Source organism: Macrobrachium rosenbergii, chromosome 54 (genome assembly GCF_040412425.1).
Source record: "Macrobrachium rosenbergii isolate ZJJX-2024 chromosome 54, ASM4041242v1, whole genome shotgun sequence".
Classification (NCBI taxonomy): domain Eukaryota; kingdom Metazoa; phylum Arthropoda; class Malacostraca; order Decapoda; family Palaemonidae; genus Macrobrachium; species Macrobrachium rosenbergii.
The window spans coordinates 11,438,656-11,458,044 of NC_089794.1; the positions used below are offsets into that span (position 1 = coordinate 11,438,656).

The 19,389-nt window shown below is 36.6% G+C and overlaps 2 protein-coding genes across 2 annotated transcripts; both read left to right on the forward strand.

Moving 5' to 3' along the window:
• Nucleotides 1-15,605: 15,605 nt before the first annotated feature.
• On the forward strand, nucleotides 15,606-15,941 carry LOC136834572 (uncharacterized). The gene has a single exon (XM_067097151.1). The coding sequence runs from the start codon at nucleotides 15,606-15,608 to the stop codon at nucleotides 15,939-15,941; it is 336 nt and encodes a 111-aa protein (XP_066953252.1).
• Nucleotides 15,942-16,010: 69 nt separating this feature from the next.
• Nucleotides 16,011-16,634, forward strand: LOC136834573 (uncharacterized). The gene has a single exon (XM_067097152.1). It carries the CDS (start codon nucleotides 16,011-16,013, stop codon nucleotides 16,632-16,634), a length of 624 nt encoding a protein of 207 aa, XP_066953253.1.
• Nucleotides 16,635-19,389: the final 2,755 nt, after the last annotated feature.

The following is a 19,389-nucleotide window of genomic DNA, read 5'->3' on the forward strand; positions in this document are numbered from 1 at the left end:
TATGGTAAACTAAGAGACGTCAATATATTTGTAGAAAACTGGAAGAAGGTTGTCGCTACAACGTATAAAACTGTTATAAAACAGTTGAGCAAAAGGAATACATGTAACTGAGTTTATGTATCCCCAAATTCTCCACCTGGGTGAAACGTAAAACTGTAACGTGATTGGAACAGCCAGCCAAAAACCCACCAACTACTCTCTCAATTGGAGGCATTGGTTCGAAAGCTCCTGTATGCGTGACATGGCCTGGAATCAGCAGTAGTAGTGATATGTGAAAAGTGCCTTTGTAATGGCTCGGCTGTCCATTTATTCCCCTTATTTTTACGCTTGTTTTTCGTGTTCCAAGTGACATAAATAACTGGAAATACAACAATAAGTTGCCCAAACCTTTTCCAAGTTATTTACCCCACCCAGAACCCTGGATTCCCAACGGGTCCCCTCACCGTGAGCTATTCTCGAAAGTGTTTTTACCCACCCAGGACCCAGATTATTGCATACAAGGTAATTTACAGCTTAATTACAGCCGAGCGACAAAATATTACTTTAAATTTTGTTCAGCAAGTAAAGTTCTATAGAAAATGTCGATTAACCGCGGACAGCCGGCTTAGATCTACCATCGATATATTAAAACTGTCCTAACCTAATGCCCGTGGTAGGCTACTATGGTTCATGACAACCTAAGCTTCAATAAAAAGGCAAAAATAAGAAAAACCCTATTTAAAATTTACTTTCGAAGGCAAAAATAAGAAAACCCTAAAAAATTACATTAATGTTGCATGCAATCCAATGCAATTGAATATGCAAATGGCCAAAGAAAAATTACCACATTCGAACTTACCCCTAAGTTAGGGTGCTGGCCTAAGGTCCTAGGCTCTTACCTAAACTCTTCTATTTCATGTAAAACCATGAAAATAACAATAAATATGCAAATGGCCTAAGAAAATGAGTGCGTTTGAAATTACCCTAAGCTACAGCGCTGGCCTAAAGTCCTTGGATCTTACCTAAACTCTTCCATTTCTTGTAAAACCATGAAAATAACACTGAATATGCAAATAGCCGAATTTGAACTTACCCCTAAGCTAGAGTGATGGTCGAAGGCCCTAGGCTCTTTGCTAAACTCTTCCACTTTGTGTAAAACCATCAAAATAACTAAATATTGGGTTTGCAGGACGAAGGTCGATGCGTACCGTCTTACGACTTCAAAGGTTGGAGCCGGTGTTCCAGTAATGTTTTATTTAGGAATGCCGGATCCTTATATCCCCTTTATAACATTCCCGTATATTATTATTCAATTAATAATAATTATTTATAACTAATAATAATTCTTCCACTTATTATTGACGTCTAATAATGAAAATAACGCCGTTAAATAGGGAAGCCAATTTATTTTTCACAAATTTATTTTCTGTTAGCTTTGAGGCATAATGAAAATAACGTCTCATTTCCCGACAATCCTGCCAATAATAAGTAATTACGTAATCAATTATGTCATTTATTATATAATAATAACTAATCATTACCCCAATAACGTCGGATAAACAGCATTTAAAAATTTTTTAAAAGTTTTTGGATGTACTAAACTGGTTTATGGCTTCCACAGGGACTGTCGGAGGTGTTCCTTCAGAATCGAATTCTTATATCCTCTTTATAACTATCTGTCTGTCACGGGGGTACGGGTTTGAAACCTACCTTGTTAAGTAAGTTGGATCAGATGGTGACCACATGCCAAATTTTGTCTAGATCGGTCAAGCGGTTCGGATTTCTATAGCGCAAAAACATACAAACATTCACTTTTATATATGATATATGATATATATATGTATATATATATATATATATATATATATATATATATATATATATATATATATACTGTATATACATATGTATGTATGTATGTATGTATGTATGTATGTATGTATGTATGTATGTATGTATATGATGTATATATATATATATATATATATATATATATATATATATATAATATATATATATATATATATATATATATATATATATATATATATATATATATATATATATATATATATATATATATATATATATATATATATATATATATATATATATATATATATATATATATATCTTCCATTCCTCTAACTCCCCTTAATTACTTTTTATCAGTCCCATCAACTTTTGCAAAAAGCTTGTTTGCTGGAGAAACCTGCCAAGCTAATAATCAAACTCGAAAACATCAAAGCATATCGAAGCTGCTGATTAAGGAGAAAGTTTGAGTTGACTTTGGGATTATTGGAAGATCCATGTCTGGTGGACTTTGTCTCGCTACTTTCAAAGGCATTAACGAGCACCCGAAAGGAATATTGGAGAAAATCTTTATCAAATGATTAAAGTTTCAAGTAATGAGCCAAATTTTTACTTAGAGGATTGCAGGATGTTTAATCATGTGTCAGACTGTGTGCTAGCTTTGGTGTATGATGATTCTTTAGTCCTAGTTTTATAAATCGGTTTAAGAGCTGGGGCAAGAAACATCTGTCATTTTGTTATCAAGGAGGCCAATCTGAAAGTACTTTTGTTAAGTTTATTGTCACCATATTAGTTTTCTTGAGAGCTGGGCAAGAAACATCTGTTATTTTGATTTCAAGGAGACTAATCTGAAAGTACTTTTTGTTAAGTTTATTGTTACCATATTAGTTTTCAAGAGCTGGGCGAGAAGCATCTGTTACTTTGTCATCAAAGAGACTAATCTGAAAGCTGTTAAGTTTATTGTTACCATATTAGTTTTCTTGAGAGCTGGGTGAGAAACATGTGTTACTTTGTCATCAAGGAGACTAATCTGAGGGCTGTTAAGTTTATTGTTACCATATTAGTTTTTTGAGAGAAAGCTGGGGAGAAACATTGTTACTTTGTTATCAAGGAGACTAATCTGAAAGCTGTTAAGTTTATTGTTACCATATTAGTTTTCTTGAGAGCTGGGCGAGAAACATCTGTTATTTTGTTATCAAGGAGACTAATCTGAAAGTACTTTTTGTTAAGTTTATTGTTACCATATTAGTTTTCTTGAGAGCTGGGCGAGAAACATCTGTTATTTTGTTATCAAGGAGACTAATCTGAAAGCATTGTCCGTTAACAGTTTATCACTTACGTATTGCTCATGATATTTAATAAGATTAAGTAAACAATGTCATATGACTTAACAGGAAACCATTTTCTTGTAAATAAATCATCACTGTGCAAAGTAATAAATGACTTACGCCTTAATTAATTATTTTAATTATGTTTAATGAAGGTAATTTTTATTTTGGTACATTTTGTAGTATAGTTTTAACAGTTTGCTATCTTTGATATTTTCCTCATATTCTCTAACGAATTTTTTTTAAATCGTTAATATTTTAGTGGAGGCAGGTTCCAGGAATGTAGGTAGAAGTATAATAATAATAATAATAATAATAATAATAATAATAATAATAATATTATATTTATTATTATTATTATTATTATTATTATTATTATTATTATTGTGTTCTTCATTGGCGGGATGGTTAGCGCTCCCAGCTAGCACACTGTTGGCCCAGTGTTCAACTCTCCGACCGGCCAATGAAGAATTAGAGGAATTTATTTCTGGTGATAGAAATTCATTTCTCATCACAATATGGTTCGGATTCCACAATAAGCTGTAGGTCCCGTTGCTAGGCAACCAGTCGGTTCTTAGCCACGCGAAATAAATCTAATCCTTCGGGCCAGCCCTAGGAGAGCTGTTAATCAGCTCAGTGGTCTGATTAAACTAAGAAATACTTTTTTTAGTGTATCTGTTGTTATTGTTACTGCAGACGACACATCGCGCACGAACGTTCCCGAAAGTCTAATCGTATCCCTGACAACACTGTGATACACAAAGACTCAGCGCGAGACCCAACTTTGTATCATGATGTTTCGTCGGGAACTTTCCTCGAAATTCTACTGAATTCTTATTCCCGAGCCTGAACAAACAGGCGATTTGCATATACAAACCTTCGCAGCGCCGTCGCAGGGGGAAGGAGGTGTTCTGGGACGAGAGAATCTTCGCTTGGAGTTATCTCTGATATTATTTTCTGTTTATGTTTGTGTTGCTCATTTCTGCTTTCCAAATCTTCTCATGCTAGAGAATTGTTAGGGAGAGAGAGAATATAGAATTTAATCCCCAGGCCAAGCGCTGGGACCTACGAGGTCATTCGGCGCTGAAATGGAAATTGACAGTTAAAGGTTTGAAAGGTGTAACAGGAGGAAAACCTCGCAGTTGCACTATGAAACAATTGTTTGAGAGGGTGTAAAGTCAGATGGAAGAAAGAGAATATGAACGAAGGTACAGTAAATGGAAGAAGTTGCAGCTACTGGCCGAAGGGACGCTGCAAAGAACCTTAAGTAATGCCTACAGTGTACCACGTGAGGTGCACTGACGGCACTAACCCCCTACGGAGGTTAAAGGATGGTTAATTTTATTTTCTCGCGGTGATAAATGAACATCTCATCTTTTCTCTCACTTAAGTTTTCCGATTTTGTATTTTGCTGGCCTGTGAATTATTATTACTACAGGTATATTTTATATGTCATGTACGAAGCGAATTGCATTATTATTTATGTATAAATGATAAGAAATGCAATAATGATGTACTATATAGTTAATGTGATGTCTTCACTCGTCCTGAATGTACTACTGACCAGATATTGCTCTCCATTGCCAGAATCTTAAAGATGTTATATATATATATATATATATATATATATATATATATATATATATATATATATATATATATATATATATATATATATATAATATTAACTTTATCACATACACAATTGTTCTGTGCATTAGTAGAATTACTAAAAGGACCTCATTCAAACTGGATGGTATCTAATGGAGTATTTATTCAGAAAAAGTTACAAGCTTTCTTGGACAAACAGTCCACATTATCAAGTATCCGTGCAATCAGACTGTGCGGATTGTATGGATACTTGTAATTTTTTCAGAATAAATACTCCATTAGATACCATCCAGTTAGAATGAGGTCCTATTTAACATACACACATATATATATATATATATATATATATATATATATATATATATATATATATATATATATATATATATATATATATATAGAGAGAGAGAGAGAGAGAGAGAGAGAGAGAGAGAGAGAGAGAGAGAGAGAGAGAGAGAGAGAGAAGAGCAGGTTTATGAATCATGTTTCGATCGCGACTTCAATAGAACACTCCTTATTCATAATCTTGACGTGATCTCTTTGAGCATAAACTGAATACCTTTCTTGCACGGAGGTCAGAGCTCTTAGGAGGTAAATCAAGTGGTGGAAAACGATGAAAGATAAGAGATGAAAGTAATCTTTCGTGATTGAGTTGATAGAACAAGAAACTTCGCCTTAACTTTATCGGTGAAGTGTTTTTGGATTTCGGAAAAAGAATTATTTTTTTTTTTTCGTCGTAGGAATAATGGAATGGAATGGAATATCGAGTTTAGGCCTAAGGCCATGCACTGGGACCTATGAGGTCATTCAGCGCTGGAAAGGAAATTGAGAGTAGGTAGGTTTGAAAGGTGTAACAGAAGGATAGTATAGTATACCTTAGTTTAACCAGAACACTGAGCTGATTAATAGCTCTCTTAAGGCTGGCCCGAAGAATTAGACTTATTTTACGTGGCTAAGAACCGACTGTTTACCTAGCAACGGGACCTACAGCTTATTGTGGAATCCGAACCACATTATACCGAGAAATGAGTTTCTGCCACCAGAAATAAATTCCTCTAATTCTTCATTGGCCGGCTGGAGAATCGAACGCAGGCCCAGCAAAGTGTTAGTCGGGAACGATATCGACCCGTCCAACGAGGAACTTGTAACAGGAGGAAAACCTCGTTGTTGCACTTGGCAATAATTGTCAATAGAGGAGGAAAGATAATATGGATGGAGGCACAGTAAAAGGAATGAAAGGGGCTGCAGCTAGGGGCCGAAGGGACGCTGCAAATACATTGGGATCATGTATATGATACAAGGAACGACAATTATGTCAAGAACTTTGCTGTTTGATTATTTTGATTAACCAAGTTTTTCATCTAACTGAAGGATATGATCTCATAAACAGTAATATCATTTATATTTCTCCCCACCTTTGCCTATTAGTTGGGTGTGGTTTCATTTCAATTTCTTCATTATTTGATATTTTTACATATATGCCTATTAGTTGGGTATGCTTTCATTTCAGTTTCTTCATTATTTGATATTTTTACATATATGCCTATTAGTTGGGTATGGTTTCATTTCAATTTCTTCTTTCATTTTCAGTTTCTTCATTATGATATTTGATATTTTTACATATATGCCTATTAGTTGGGTATGGTTTCATTTAAATTTCTTCATTATTTGATATTTTTACATATAAAGTTTGCAATATAAACCAATCTATTTAAAAGTATGTTAATTTCTGTTTCATGTATTACTTGCACATAAATCCTCATATCTATTAAAATATTAACTATCAAATTATTCAATTAAAGAATTATATTTATATCAGCAAAAGGCTGCAAATATGCAACATTGGTTATGAAAATCTAGAAATAAGTCAGCTGTAAGGCCTCACAATTGTACCATAATAGTGATTATACATTTTTCTCAGAAACGTTCATCATTCATTTGGCAGTGTTAATATCTACAACAATTTGTCAATCAAAAGCGTTCAGAAATTATTATACTTTAATTAATGGTACTACGCAGATTTTACCGTGAGTGTCACACATTTAGGTATGACCAATAAAATTCCCTTAAAAGTTTTATCTTATAGGCGTGTAGCACGTAGAATTACTTGCAATTACTTAGCCTCTCTCTCTCTCTCTCTCTCTCTCTCTCTCTCTCTCTCTCTCTCTCTCTCTCTCTCTCTCAAGTATTCATCAATTTCATCATCGGGTTAATATCGTTTCGTGTCCTTGGTGTTCAAGCAAGCAGATAAACTTCCTCTGGTGTCATAATTATGAGAATGAGAAGGAGGGACAAAGGTAAACATACATCGGTTTTCTGGAACTTCCTTATTTTGTTTCCTTGCATCCAAGGTCTTGTGTACACATTTACATGGATAAATAGGTGAGTAACTTGTGGACAAAAACAGTAAAAGTGACAGTGTTTCGTTAACCAGTATCTTATGGTTTCAGTACGCATATCTAGTGAACCACTGTCGTAAAAGAACTATGCCCTGAGGCGATTTTTGTTAACCACCAAGCACGTTTTCCCTTGTGTATGGAGGATGCTTGAGGAAAGTGAACTATTTCCCAAGTTCTTTGTGGAGACAGGATTCCCACGAGCTTTTTTTTTTTTCATGCTCTTACGTAACACGGAATGAAGTGAGTGATACACTTTTCAATAGATGCATTATGGAATTGAAGTTACTGTGCAGAACACTGGCAAAGGTAAAGTAGTCTTCAAGCGTTCATCAAATGAAGCAGTGAAGAACTTCGTAGAAAAGTATGATGATGAAGAAGTGAAGATCAATTATAATGAACGTATTAGAATAAAGAACTTAGCTCGGTGATTACATGTGTATTAATAAGAAATACTACCATGAGTATTGGAGTAATATGAGAAAATTGGGTCACTGATGCGTAACTGATATCCTGATGGCCTTTTGAAAGGATTGGTGAACGGAATCAGAACCATAAAAGTGGCTCTGAAAGATAATATACCGTCTTTTACCGAGTTCAGGGGCATAACCTTTCATTGTTATATAAAGGGTAAGGGAAAACGCGCTTTTATAAGAAACTGACTGTCTCAAAAAAAAAAAAAAAAAAAAAAAGAGTGAGGGCTTCCGCGTAGAAGCAAGCATATTTTAAGAGCACGCCTTCTCAGCCATGATTGCAACGAATAGCTGTTGATGGACAGGCAGGACCAATAGAAGAAAGGACAGCCATAACAGATAGCATTCAGGAAGTCAATGAAGGAATTTCAGTTACTGTACCCCAGGAACAAGGAGATATCCCTAGTGATAATAGAAGGAAATTAATGAATCAACGTATTGCATTATAATTACGTGAGCAATTGAAAATGAGAAGTCTTCTTCATTCCTATTTAGATACACAAGAACTCTGCCAAATAGCCGCAGAGTAAAAACAATGAAAACGAGTGTCAACTTATCATCGTTACCCGCTACTATTCCACGCCATTTCTGCGTAATAACTTCCAAAGTAAATAAGGAAAAGGACTCTTCATGCCCGTCCAAGGATTTTTCTCTTAAATACGCAAATAATGATTTGCGAATCCCATGTTGATTTCTCATTTTCTATGCATTAGGATGTAAAGGAAGACGAGGGAACTTCAGGCCGACAAATAAAAACTATTTGGTAAATGAAATTGGTTCCAGAAGGAGCCGTGTTTGCTTTGACAATCTTTGAAAACGATTTCGGAGAATTCGTCGAGACTTTCATGCGCGGTTTAATGGTGCCCGTGCGACGAAGGAACAAGTTTTTTTTTTTAAGGAGTTTTAAACTGTGAAAATACTCGGATATCATGTGGAAATGATTTACAAACTCGAGTGTCTTCAGAACTAACTTTCAGGGGTGGGTTTGGAAACTTATTTGCAGGAATTGAAATATGGCGATGAAAATGTGATGAAATGTATTTTTTCTGTATTCTGGAATATTGCAAAAATCCGGATGCAAAATCATTTTGGTGCAGCAATGCTATATATTTTTATTATCAATCGAAGTAACACGATTTCGTTGTGTTCATGCAATTCCAAATCCTTCTGTGTGTACAGATCTGTCTTATAATTCTATGTTCTTATTAAGAGGATACTAGAAGGGGCTATTCAGAGCTTAAACCAAGTTTATTGGGAAAAGTTGAAATATCTTACTATATATATATATATATATATATATATATATATATATATATATATATATATATATATATATATATATATATATATATATACAGTATGTATATATATATATATATATATATATATATATATATATATATATATATATATATATATATATATATATATATATATATATATACATTTCTTCTTCTTTCTCTGCATCTTTTCCCACTTGTATGTGGGGTCGACGTTTCTGACAGCTTTCCTCCACCTGGCTCGGTCAAACACATCGTCCTCTGACAACTGTTTGTCTCTCAGGTCTTCTCTAACTACATCCATCCACCTTCGCTTCTTCGATCTTCCTCTTGCTCTCCCACCAGGCACCTCCATCTGCATCACTCTCCTCCCTACATATGTCTCATCCCTTCTCATCACATGGCCATACCACCGCAGTCTTCTTTCCTGGGCCTTCTTTGATAGTTCTACGACTTCAGTAGCTCCTCATATTCTTTCATTTTTTATCCTGTCCATTTTTGTTACTCCACACATCCACCTGAGCATTTTCATCTCTACCGCATCCAATTTCTTCTCTTGCACTCTCTTTACCGGCAATGTTTCTGCTCCATACATCTAAGCTAGTCTCACTCCTGTCTTATACACCCTTCCTTTAACCTTTATGTTGATTCTGCGGCCGCACAAGACACCTGACATCATTCTCCAGTTTTTCCACCCAGCCTGCACTGTGCATGCTATTTCTACATCCAAATTTCCATCACCAGCCACTGCTGAACCAAGATACCTAAATTTTTCTACTCGGTTCAATCTTGTCCCTTCCATACTAATCTCAGAGTCTTGATCTTCATTAAAACTTAGGTATTCGGTCTTCTTCCTACTTATCTTTAATCCTGTCTTCCAGTACCTTCCTCCATTACTCTAGTTTCGACTCCACTACCCATCTGTTGGTGCTGCATAACACGATGTCATCAGCAAAAGACATGCACCAGGGGGATTGATCTCTTATTCCTTGAGATAGCACATCCATTACCAGGTAAAAAAGATATGGACTTAAAGCAGATCCCTGATGTAAACCAACTCTTACTGGTATCCATTCAGTTAATCCAACACTGCTTCTAACCTGCGCTTTTGCCCCTTCATACATATCTTTGACCAACCTCACATACTTCTCCGGTGTTCCCTTTAATCCAAACCTCTTGGCGTGGGACTTTATCATATGCCTTTTCCAGATCTATGAATACTATGTGCTGTCCTTTCTGCTTTTCCCGGTGTTTTTCCGTCATCTGTCGGAGGACAAACACCGCATCTGTCGTTCCTCTTCCTGGCATGAAACCAAACTGTTCTTCACCGACAGATGTTTCTTCTTTCTTCTCTAATTCTTTGATCCATTATTCTTTCCCAGATTTTCATGGTGTGAGACATTAGCTTTATTCCCCGGTAGTTTGCACAATCCTGGCTGTCACCCTTCTCTTTTGGGATAGGCACAATAAAGCTTTCTTTCCATTCTTTTGGTATCTTTTCCAGACTGTATATTTTCCTTTCTAGGTCCCACAGCATGTCTATTCCTTCTTCTCCCAGGCTTTTCCACACCTCTGCAGGGATTCCATCTGGTCCTATTGCTTTACCATTTTTCATCTTCTTTAGTGCTTCTTTACTTCCTTCTTGCTAATAGTATGTGTCATACCAAGGTTCTGGAATCCATCTTCAAAGAATTTTTAGGATTTTCTTCATTTAACAGGTGTTCGTAATATTCTTTCTACCTCTCCTTTATCTTATCCCCGTTGCATGCATATGTATATATATATATATATATATATATATATATATATATATATATATATATATATATATATATATATATATATATATATGTATATATATATACATATATATATATATATATATATATATATATATATATACATATATATTTATACACACATATATATATATATACAGTATATATATATATATATATATATATATATATATATATATATATATATATATATATATATATATAGAAACCTCGATGGCTTGGTTGGTGGTAGAGTGGCAACCACAGACTTCATAGAAGCCTGTGGCGAGGGTTCAATCCCGCAGCCGACCAGTCAGAGGCGGAAACTTTGCTATCCGTGTAGACATCCCGGGATTACGTATGTAATCAACGGATAGGTTTGCTGAAAGCAAATGGATGTTACAGACTAATACACACATAAACAAAGCCACTCCAACATCTTCTAAAAACATAACAGACACCTCACACGTCTCGAACTGTCGGACTACCCAACCAGTTCTCCTCGTGCTGCTGGGAGAAAGGGAGCTGGGGTTTCGGTAATACATGTACGTTCGGTACCGGTTCGGTACCGGGGTCCAAGCGATGTCAGGCAGGGCAGCCGGTCGAGGTTACAGCCTACCCCACCGCCAAATCAAAGTCCTTCAAAGAAGGCACTTGCTTACCCCATATAAAAATGGGTATAAAAGCACGTTAAAACGAAGAAGAAGATTATATATATATATATATATATATATATATATATATATATATATATATATATATATATATATATATATATATATATATATATATATATATATATATATATATATATATATATATATATATATATATATATATAGATTGATAGAAGATAGATATAGATATAGATATATACAGTATGCAATTTCAGTCGACACTACAGCAATCAAGACTTACACGCCATATTTTACTATGCATCACAGCACATGACTTCAGACAGACAAACATCTTCCACCTAGTTTATTGTATCACATTGCTGATATCCAGTGCGAATTCCTTGATGCCAACGCAACTCATCATTTCTCCATACCATCAGCCTTTTAAACGACGATTTTTAAGGCCGATTCACATCATAACATCATGTCAGCGACACGTCACGTCACGTCAAAGTACGTGAGAATTTCTTACATGTAATCAAATGGACATGTTCACACCATCAAGTTACGTCACCATCAAGCACACTGCATCCACCGTCACATCACGACACGTTTTCTTGGAAAGAATATTTTGGCGTGACGTGACGGTGCTTATGCAAGTTTCTTAACGCCAAATCAGTGAGTCACTGAGGTTGGACACGAACTGAACGGGATTGTGATGGATAATGTGAATACAAGGCACGGCTGATGGGACGGTGATATGACGTGGTGTCGGTGACGTGATGGTATAATGTGAATCGGCCTTTAACCACCATCGTCTGCATACCCAGTGTTCCTTAATGTTTACCTCGCTGAATAATGGAATTATCTTCCCTTTGGGAGAGAATGATACGAAATGAACGCTGCCAAGTAAACAGAAAGCTTCACTTGCCATTGTATACCTAGTGCTTTTTTTTTTTTTAGCAGGAAATAGACATTTTCATAAAAGCTAACATTCAGGCTCTCAATGATAAATACATTTAACGTCTTCCAGGTTATGAAAGAGGAAAGATTTCTCGTCCTGTCACAACAGTTGCTTATTGACATGATGTTGGTGGTTCGGAATGGAAAATGGTGAGTAGCATCGGTTAGTTTGCTTGTAGATTATAAACATATATATATATATATATATATATATATATATATATATATATATATATATATATATATATATATATATATATATATATATATATATATATATATATTTTTTATTTCTCACTAATAATTTACATTATCAATAATATTTCTCTCTCTCTCTCTCTCTCCCTCTCTCTCTCCCTCTCTCTCTCTCTCTCTCTCTCTCTCTCTCATAAATATAATAACTTTCTCATATCACGCAACGAACTTACGTCTGTAGGCAAATACTTGATTTGTTTCTCTTATCTTCTGAGGGGGTGAGGTCGAAATTCTTGAGTCTTCTATCTAATAGAGAATTATTCTTATTTATTGCAATTATTCCCCTCCTATTTTTTCTATCTAATAGAGAATTATTCTTATTTATTGCAATTATTCCCCTCCCATTTTTTCTATCTAACAGAGAATTATTCTTATTTATTGCAATTTTTCCCCTCCCATTTTTATCATTTTCTTAACAGCTTACCCAAAACCAAGCTGTTTTTCTTTCTCGAATTCTTCCTTGTTGCTGGAATGAAAATAATCATTACATTGTTCTAACACCCAAATTCAGGAACGAGATTTTAATGATGCGAGATTTTTACCAGCTATTCAGAATGTGAAGAGCGTTTTTTAAAAGTTTTTGAAACAAAGTTGTTTTACTCCTGATGTGAATTTCTTAAAACATTTTTTTTCTAAACATTCACGAGAGGAAAAGAAAAGGAATCTGATAATTATTTCAAAATCAGGACTTTTCTTTACCTCCCCTCCTAAAAAATTATTGTATTAATATTTTTCGAATCTTTTTGCATTATTCTATTCTTCTTTTCTTTAAAAAAAAAATAGTATTTTCGTCTTTTTATCGTATAAACCTCATTTACGAAATTAATCCAACATAAAGCTTTCATTTCTACAATATTATATGTCCCCTAATGGAATTGTTTTCATTTTCTTCGGGGAAAACCCCTTAAAATTCCCGTCAACTCCCGCGCCCTCTTTTTAATGAAGTTGCTTCCAGATCTCTCCTTAATGAAATTCCTGGAAAGAGATTCAGCTTCGGCTCTAGTCATGGAATCCAGAGCGACCTTTTGTAATGTCAGTTTTCCACTGCACAGAAATCTTTCAATTGAAACATTGACAGTGTTTTTGTTACGGGTGTGTTCGGAGAAGCTGGCTTACTTGACCTGTAATGAAACCAGTTCACTGTTTATTTTAAATGGAATAGTTTAGTTTGTTTGCTTATTCATATTAAATTTAGCCGTCGATAAACATCAGCAGCCAATGTCATCGAGGCTAATCGTGATTGGCGGAAGCTCATGTCCAGCATAGGTTGCAATGATGTCGGCTGTGGATATTTACCGTCAGCTCTGTGGACAACTACAAATAGTCAATTATCAGAGCGGGTCTGTCTCGAAAGAGTGACATTTCATAGGCTGACATAACAGAGGAGTGACATAACAAAGGAGTGACATAAATACCATATTAAAGGAGTGACATTTTATTGGAGTGACATAACGATGAAATGACAAAGTCACCAAAAATTAAAAAACTTATTAAATTATTAAGATTTCATTAAAAAACTAGAACCACTGAATTGTTAACATATTTTAAATACTGGTTGGGTGGTTGTCACTCCTTTGAAATTTATATTTGAGGTGTCACTCTGTTATGTCACACCTATGACATATCACTCCTTTGAACCGCTCCCAGCATAGCATAATCTAGCTATGATAATATCCATAACTCTTTCATTCTTATTCCAAACTCAGCTTCAGGTAAGCCCACTAGGCGACACTGCTTTATCTGAATGGCTGATCTACTGCCCAATAAATCTGGCTTTCATTAATGATGTGAAATCCGGATTCAAAGAGAGTTAATTCAAATTTTTAATGGTCTTCATTTGACACATATTTATCAAAGAAGTGTCCTCGAAATAGAGAGGTACAAACTACACAAAAACACATTCCTGAACCAGAATTAACAGGTAAATAATAAAACTTCATCTGTAGACAAGCAAAAATCCAATTTCCTAAGACAGAATATAATAATGAACGTGACGTACTTTCCATATTATCATTCTTGATGTGATTCTTTTCCAGAGTCCTGATCAGATCTTATACCTTGATCTATCACCTCCATCGGTGAAATAACTTTCATCTTTTATCTTTCATAATTTTCACTTTCTATTCAAAGAGATTCACTTGACGATAAGGAATGAAGAGTATTCTATTGAAGTCGATGCCAAACACTGTCCATAAATCTTTTATTCTCTCTCTCTCTCTCTCTCTGTCTCTGTCTCTAGTCTCTGTCTCTCTCTCTAACACACACACACACACACACACACACACACACACACACATATATATATATATATATATATATATATATATATATATATATATATATATATATATATATATATATATATATATATATATAGTTAGAGAGAGAGAGAGAGAGAGAGAGAGAGAAGGGGGTGTGAAACCTACATGTAAAACACATGCTTCAAACATGACTTCAACATCACTCATTCCTTATACAAAAAGAAATCTCTTTGAATGCAAATCGATTACCTTTCTCCTACACTGATAACAGCCCTTTCAACACAACAGACGGAAGCGAGGAAGAAAAGTGGCGTTTTTCCCTAGTGGTGATGGAGGTGATAAAGCTGGATGCTTCGTCTTCATTTTCTAAGTACTCTGTTCTAGGCCCATGTCGAAATTCCTATTCCTTAAACGTTTCAGAGGTTACTCTCGTGCGGTAAACGTAAGGGATAGGCCACTACACAGAAGAAACGTATCCTGAGACTGAATGTATGTGCATACGATCAGCATCATGGCCCCATCAGCACTCAACCTATGACCAGGGAGCACCCTGACCCTATCCCCACTCAACCTATGACCAAGGAGCACTCTTGCCCCATCCCCACTCAACCTATGACCAGAGAGCACCCTGGCCCCATCACCACTCAACCTATGACCAGGGAGCCCCCCACTCAACCTATGTCAGGGAGGACCATTGCCCCATCACAATCAACCTATGCACAGGCCATCCACACTCAACCTATGACCAAGGAGCACCTCAACCTATGACCAATCCCCATTAAACCTATGACCAGGAGCACCCTTGCCCCATCCCCATTCAACCTATGACCTGGTCCCATCCCCACTCAACCTATGACCAGGGAGCACCCTGGCCCCATCCCCACTCAACCTATGACCAGCGAGCACCCTGGCCCAATCCCCACTCAAACTATGACCAGGGAGCACCATTGCCCCATCCCCACTCAACCTATGACAAGGGAGGACCCTTGCCCCATCCACAATCAACCTATGCACAGTGAGGATCCTTGCCCCATCCCCACTCAACCTATGACCAGGGAGCACCCTTGCCCCATCCACAATCAACCTATGAACAGGGAGTACTCTGGACCCATCCCCACTCAACCTATGACCAGGGAGCACCCTTGCCCCATCCCCATTCAACCTATAACCAGGGAGTACCATACCTGACGCAACTTATGACCCATCCCCATCTCAACCTATGACCAGGAGCACCCTGGCCCCATCCCCAATCAACCTATGAACAGGAAGCCCCATCCTCACTCACTTTGGCCCCATCCCCATTCAACCTATGACCAGGGAGCACCCTGGCCAAATCCCCACTCAACCTATGTCCAGGCAGTAACTTTGTCCCATCCCCACTCAGCCTTTGACCAGGGAGCACTCTGGCCCCATCCCCATTCAACCTACGACCAGGGAGCACCCTTGCCACATCCCCACTCAACCTATGACCAGGGAACACCCTGGCCCATCCCCATTCAACCTATGACCAGGGAGCACCCTGGCCACATCCCCACTCAACCTATGACCAGGGAGCATCCTGGCCCCATCCCCACACAACTTATGACCAGGGAGCACCCTGGCCCCATCCCCACTCAACCTATGACCAGGAAGGACCCTGACCCCATCCCCACTCAACCTATGACCAGGGAGCACCCTTGCCCCATCTCCACTCAACCTATGACCAGGGAGCACCCTTGCCACATCACCACTCAACCTATGACCAGGGAGCACCCTGGCCCCATCCCCATTCAACCTATGACCAGGGAGCACCCTGGCCCCATCCCCACTCAACCTATGACCAGGGAGCACCCTGGCCCCATCCCCCCACGCACCCTGGCCCCATCCCCACTCAACTTATGACCAGGGAGCACTTATGACCAGGGAGCACCCTTGCCCCATCATCACTCAACCTATGACCAGGAAGCACCCTTGCCCCATCCCCATTCAACCTATGACCAGGGAGCACCCTTGCCCCATCCTCACTCAACCTATGACCAAGGAGCACCCTTGCCCCCATCATCACTCAACTCTGACCAGGAAGCACCTTGCCCCATCCCCACTAAACCTATCACTAGGAGTACCCTGGCCCCATCCCCACTCAACCTATGACCAGGGAGCACCCTGGCCCCATCCCCACTCACCTATGACCAGGGAGCGCCCTTGTTCCATCCCCATCCAACCTATGACCAGGGAGTATCCTGGCCCCATCCCCACTCAGCCTATATAGCCAGGGATCACCTGTCTATGGCCAGAGAGCACCCTTGCCCCATCCCCACTCAACCTATGACCAGGGAGCACCCTTGCCCCATCCCTATTCAACCTATGACCACGGAGCACCCTGGCCCATCCCTACTCAACCTATGACCAGCGAGCACCCTGGCCCATCCCCACTCAACCTATGACCAGGAAGTACCCTGGCCTCATCCCCACTCAACCTATGACCAGGGAGAACCTTGGGCCCACCCCTACACAACCTATGACAACAGAGTATTCTGGCTCCGTATCCGCTCTAGCGATGACCAGGGGAACCAAAGAAGGTAAAAGTTTGTTTTCCCAGTGACATCTGTCAAGCCAAGAGTGACTGGGAGTGAACATGGTACGTACCTCACTGGGAATTCAAGGAGAATCCAGCATAGGTACCTCCATACTTTGGGCTTGATAGTTGCCTCATCAGAGGTGTTCTAAAAGGAATGAATATGGTGGTATGATGCTGTACTGGTAAGTTACTCTTTGCTGGAAGCCTTCGACTATCATTTGTCATAGAGATTATCAATTATTCATTACACTGGCATATGCAACAGTTTCTACATAAATCTTTTGGTATGTTTTCTACCTTTTTTCAAGTAAATTAGATAAAATATGACGTCTTCTGTTTCTTGCATTTAGGAAAGTTCATATTATAAAAAGACCTGTTCTTTCTAAACGGTTTTAGCTCTGTCAGAATATCGCTTATATTCAAATCCCTCAAGCAAGGAAGTTTGTTTCCAATTAAATAATGGAAAACACCCGAGTATTAAAAGCCTCAGTTTGATTAATAAATGTATAACACTCTTTTGTACAACTATCTACACCAAAAGATTTCAAGATTTAAATCGAATGAATATATTATTAAACTGATTGAGCATATATACAGTATATATATATATATATATATATATATATATATATATATATATGTGTATATATATGTGTGTGTGTGTGTGTGTGTGTATGTGTGTTGTGTGTGTATATATATATACATACATACATACATATATATATATATATATATATATATATATATATATATATATATATATATATATATATATATATATATATATATATATATATATATATATATATATATATATATATATATATATATATATATATATATATATATATATATATATATATATATATATATATATATATATATATATATATATATATATATAAATATATATATATATATATATATATAGGCAAAGCATCTTCTAATATTATAAAATTTTTATTGTGTTCTGTAATCTGAAAACAACGTTTAAAACAATACTTCGTTCATTTTCAAGTCCTGAAAATATAAAATGTCGAAAAGTTATTAATGAGTATACATTTATAAAACACTTACAATAAAAATCGAGAATTTTATAAAACCACTAATACTAAAACTTCAAAGGGATGCTGGACGAGTCCACATTTAGAGCTGGTTTTAATTTTCTAATATACAGAGATTCTGCTAATCAAACATTTTCAGCTATACCTCTAAATATGATATTAAAATCTTCAACATTTACATTAATATTGCAGACCTCATGGCAGTGGTCCCTTGTGGCTAAATATAAATTCTTCACCAACGGTCTTCCAGTTCTACAACACACCCACTTATGATCATGGAATCTGAAATAGTTTTAATAGATGAGTCAACGTATACTAGATGACACTGAAGACATAAATATTTGTATATGATTCCAGATTCATAAGAAGGTGGCAATTTTTCCTTATGATTAACAAAATTCTTAATTTTGTAGTTGTTATAGAATATTACTGAAGGGGTGGTTTGTGGAAAATATTTGCTAAAAATTTAATCCATTTTTCTTGAAAACTTTGTGCGTTTTGTCGTTCAAGAATGGCATTTTGAAATAGAAAGTCATCTTTCTGGGACCAAGAGGTTTTGGGGATGGTGTGTACATTCTGTTTAAAAAGACTCTTAATTTGTTAAAGAACAACTTATCGGTAAAACCACTATCATTAAAAAAAAAACTCTTTAAGAACAACAGTTCTTTTTGAAATAATTCATATGAATTGGTAAGTCTAAAGGCTCGAAAAAATAGTGTTAAAAGTATTAAATTCTAATGTCTTATAACAAGCACTGAGAAATTCACCCCTAGACCAGCAAATGTTGGTTTCCTATAGATCGTAATATTGGAATCAGTAGGGGGCTTTGTCGAAGGACCAAAACGTGGTAATTAGTTGAGAACCATGTAAAAGGTAAATACTTTGTCGAGAAAAACGAGTACTGTAAATCTAAAAAAAGGTAACTGGCTGTTTTGCTCTAATTCAATGGTGAACTTGATGTTATTCTGCTTTGTATTTATGTAGTTTAGAAACATGTTAGCTTGCTGCTCGCTCT

Coding starts and splice junctions, on each gene's coding strand:
- LOC136834572 (XM_067097151.1), top strand. CDS start 15,606: ATGACCAGGGAGCACCCTGGCCCCATCCCCACTCAACCTATGACCAGC.
- LOC136834573 (XM_067097152.1), top strand. CDS start 16,011: ATGAACAGGAAGCCCCATCCTCACTCACTTTGGCCCCATCCCCATTCA.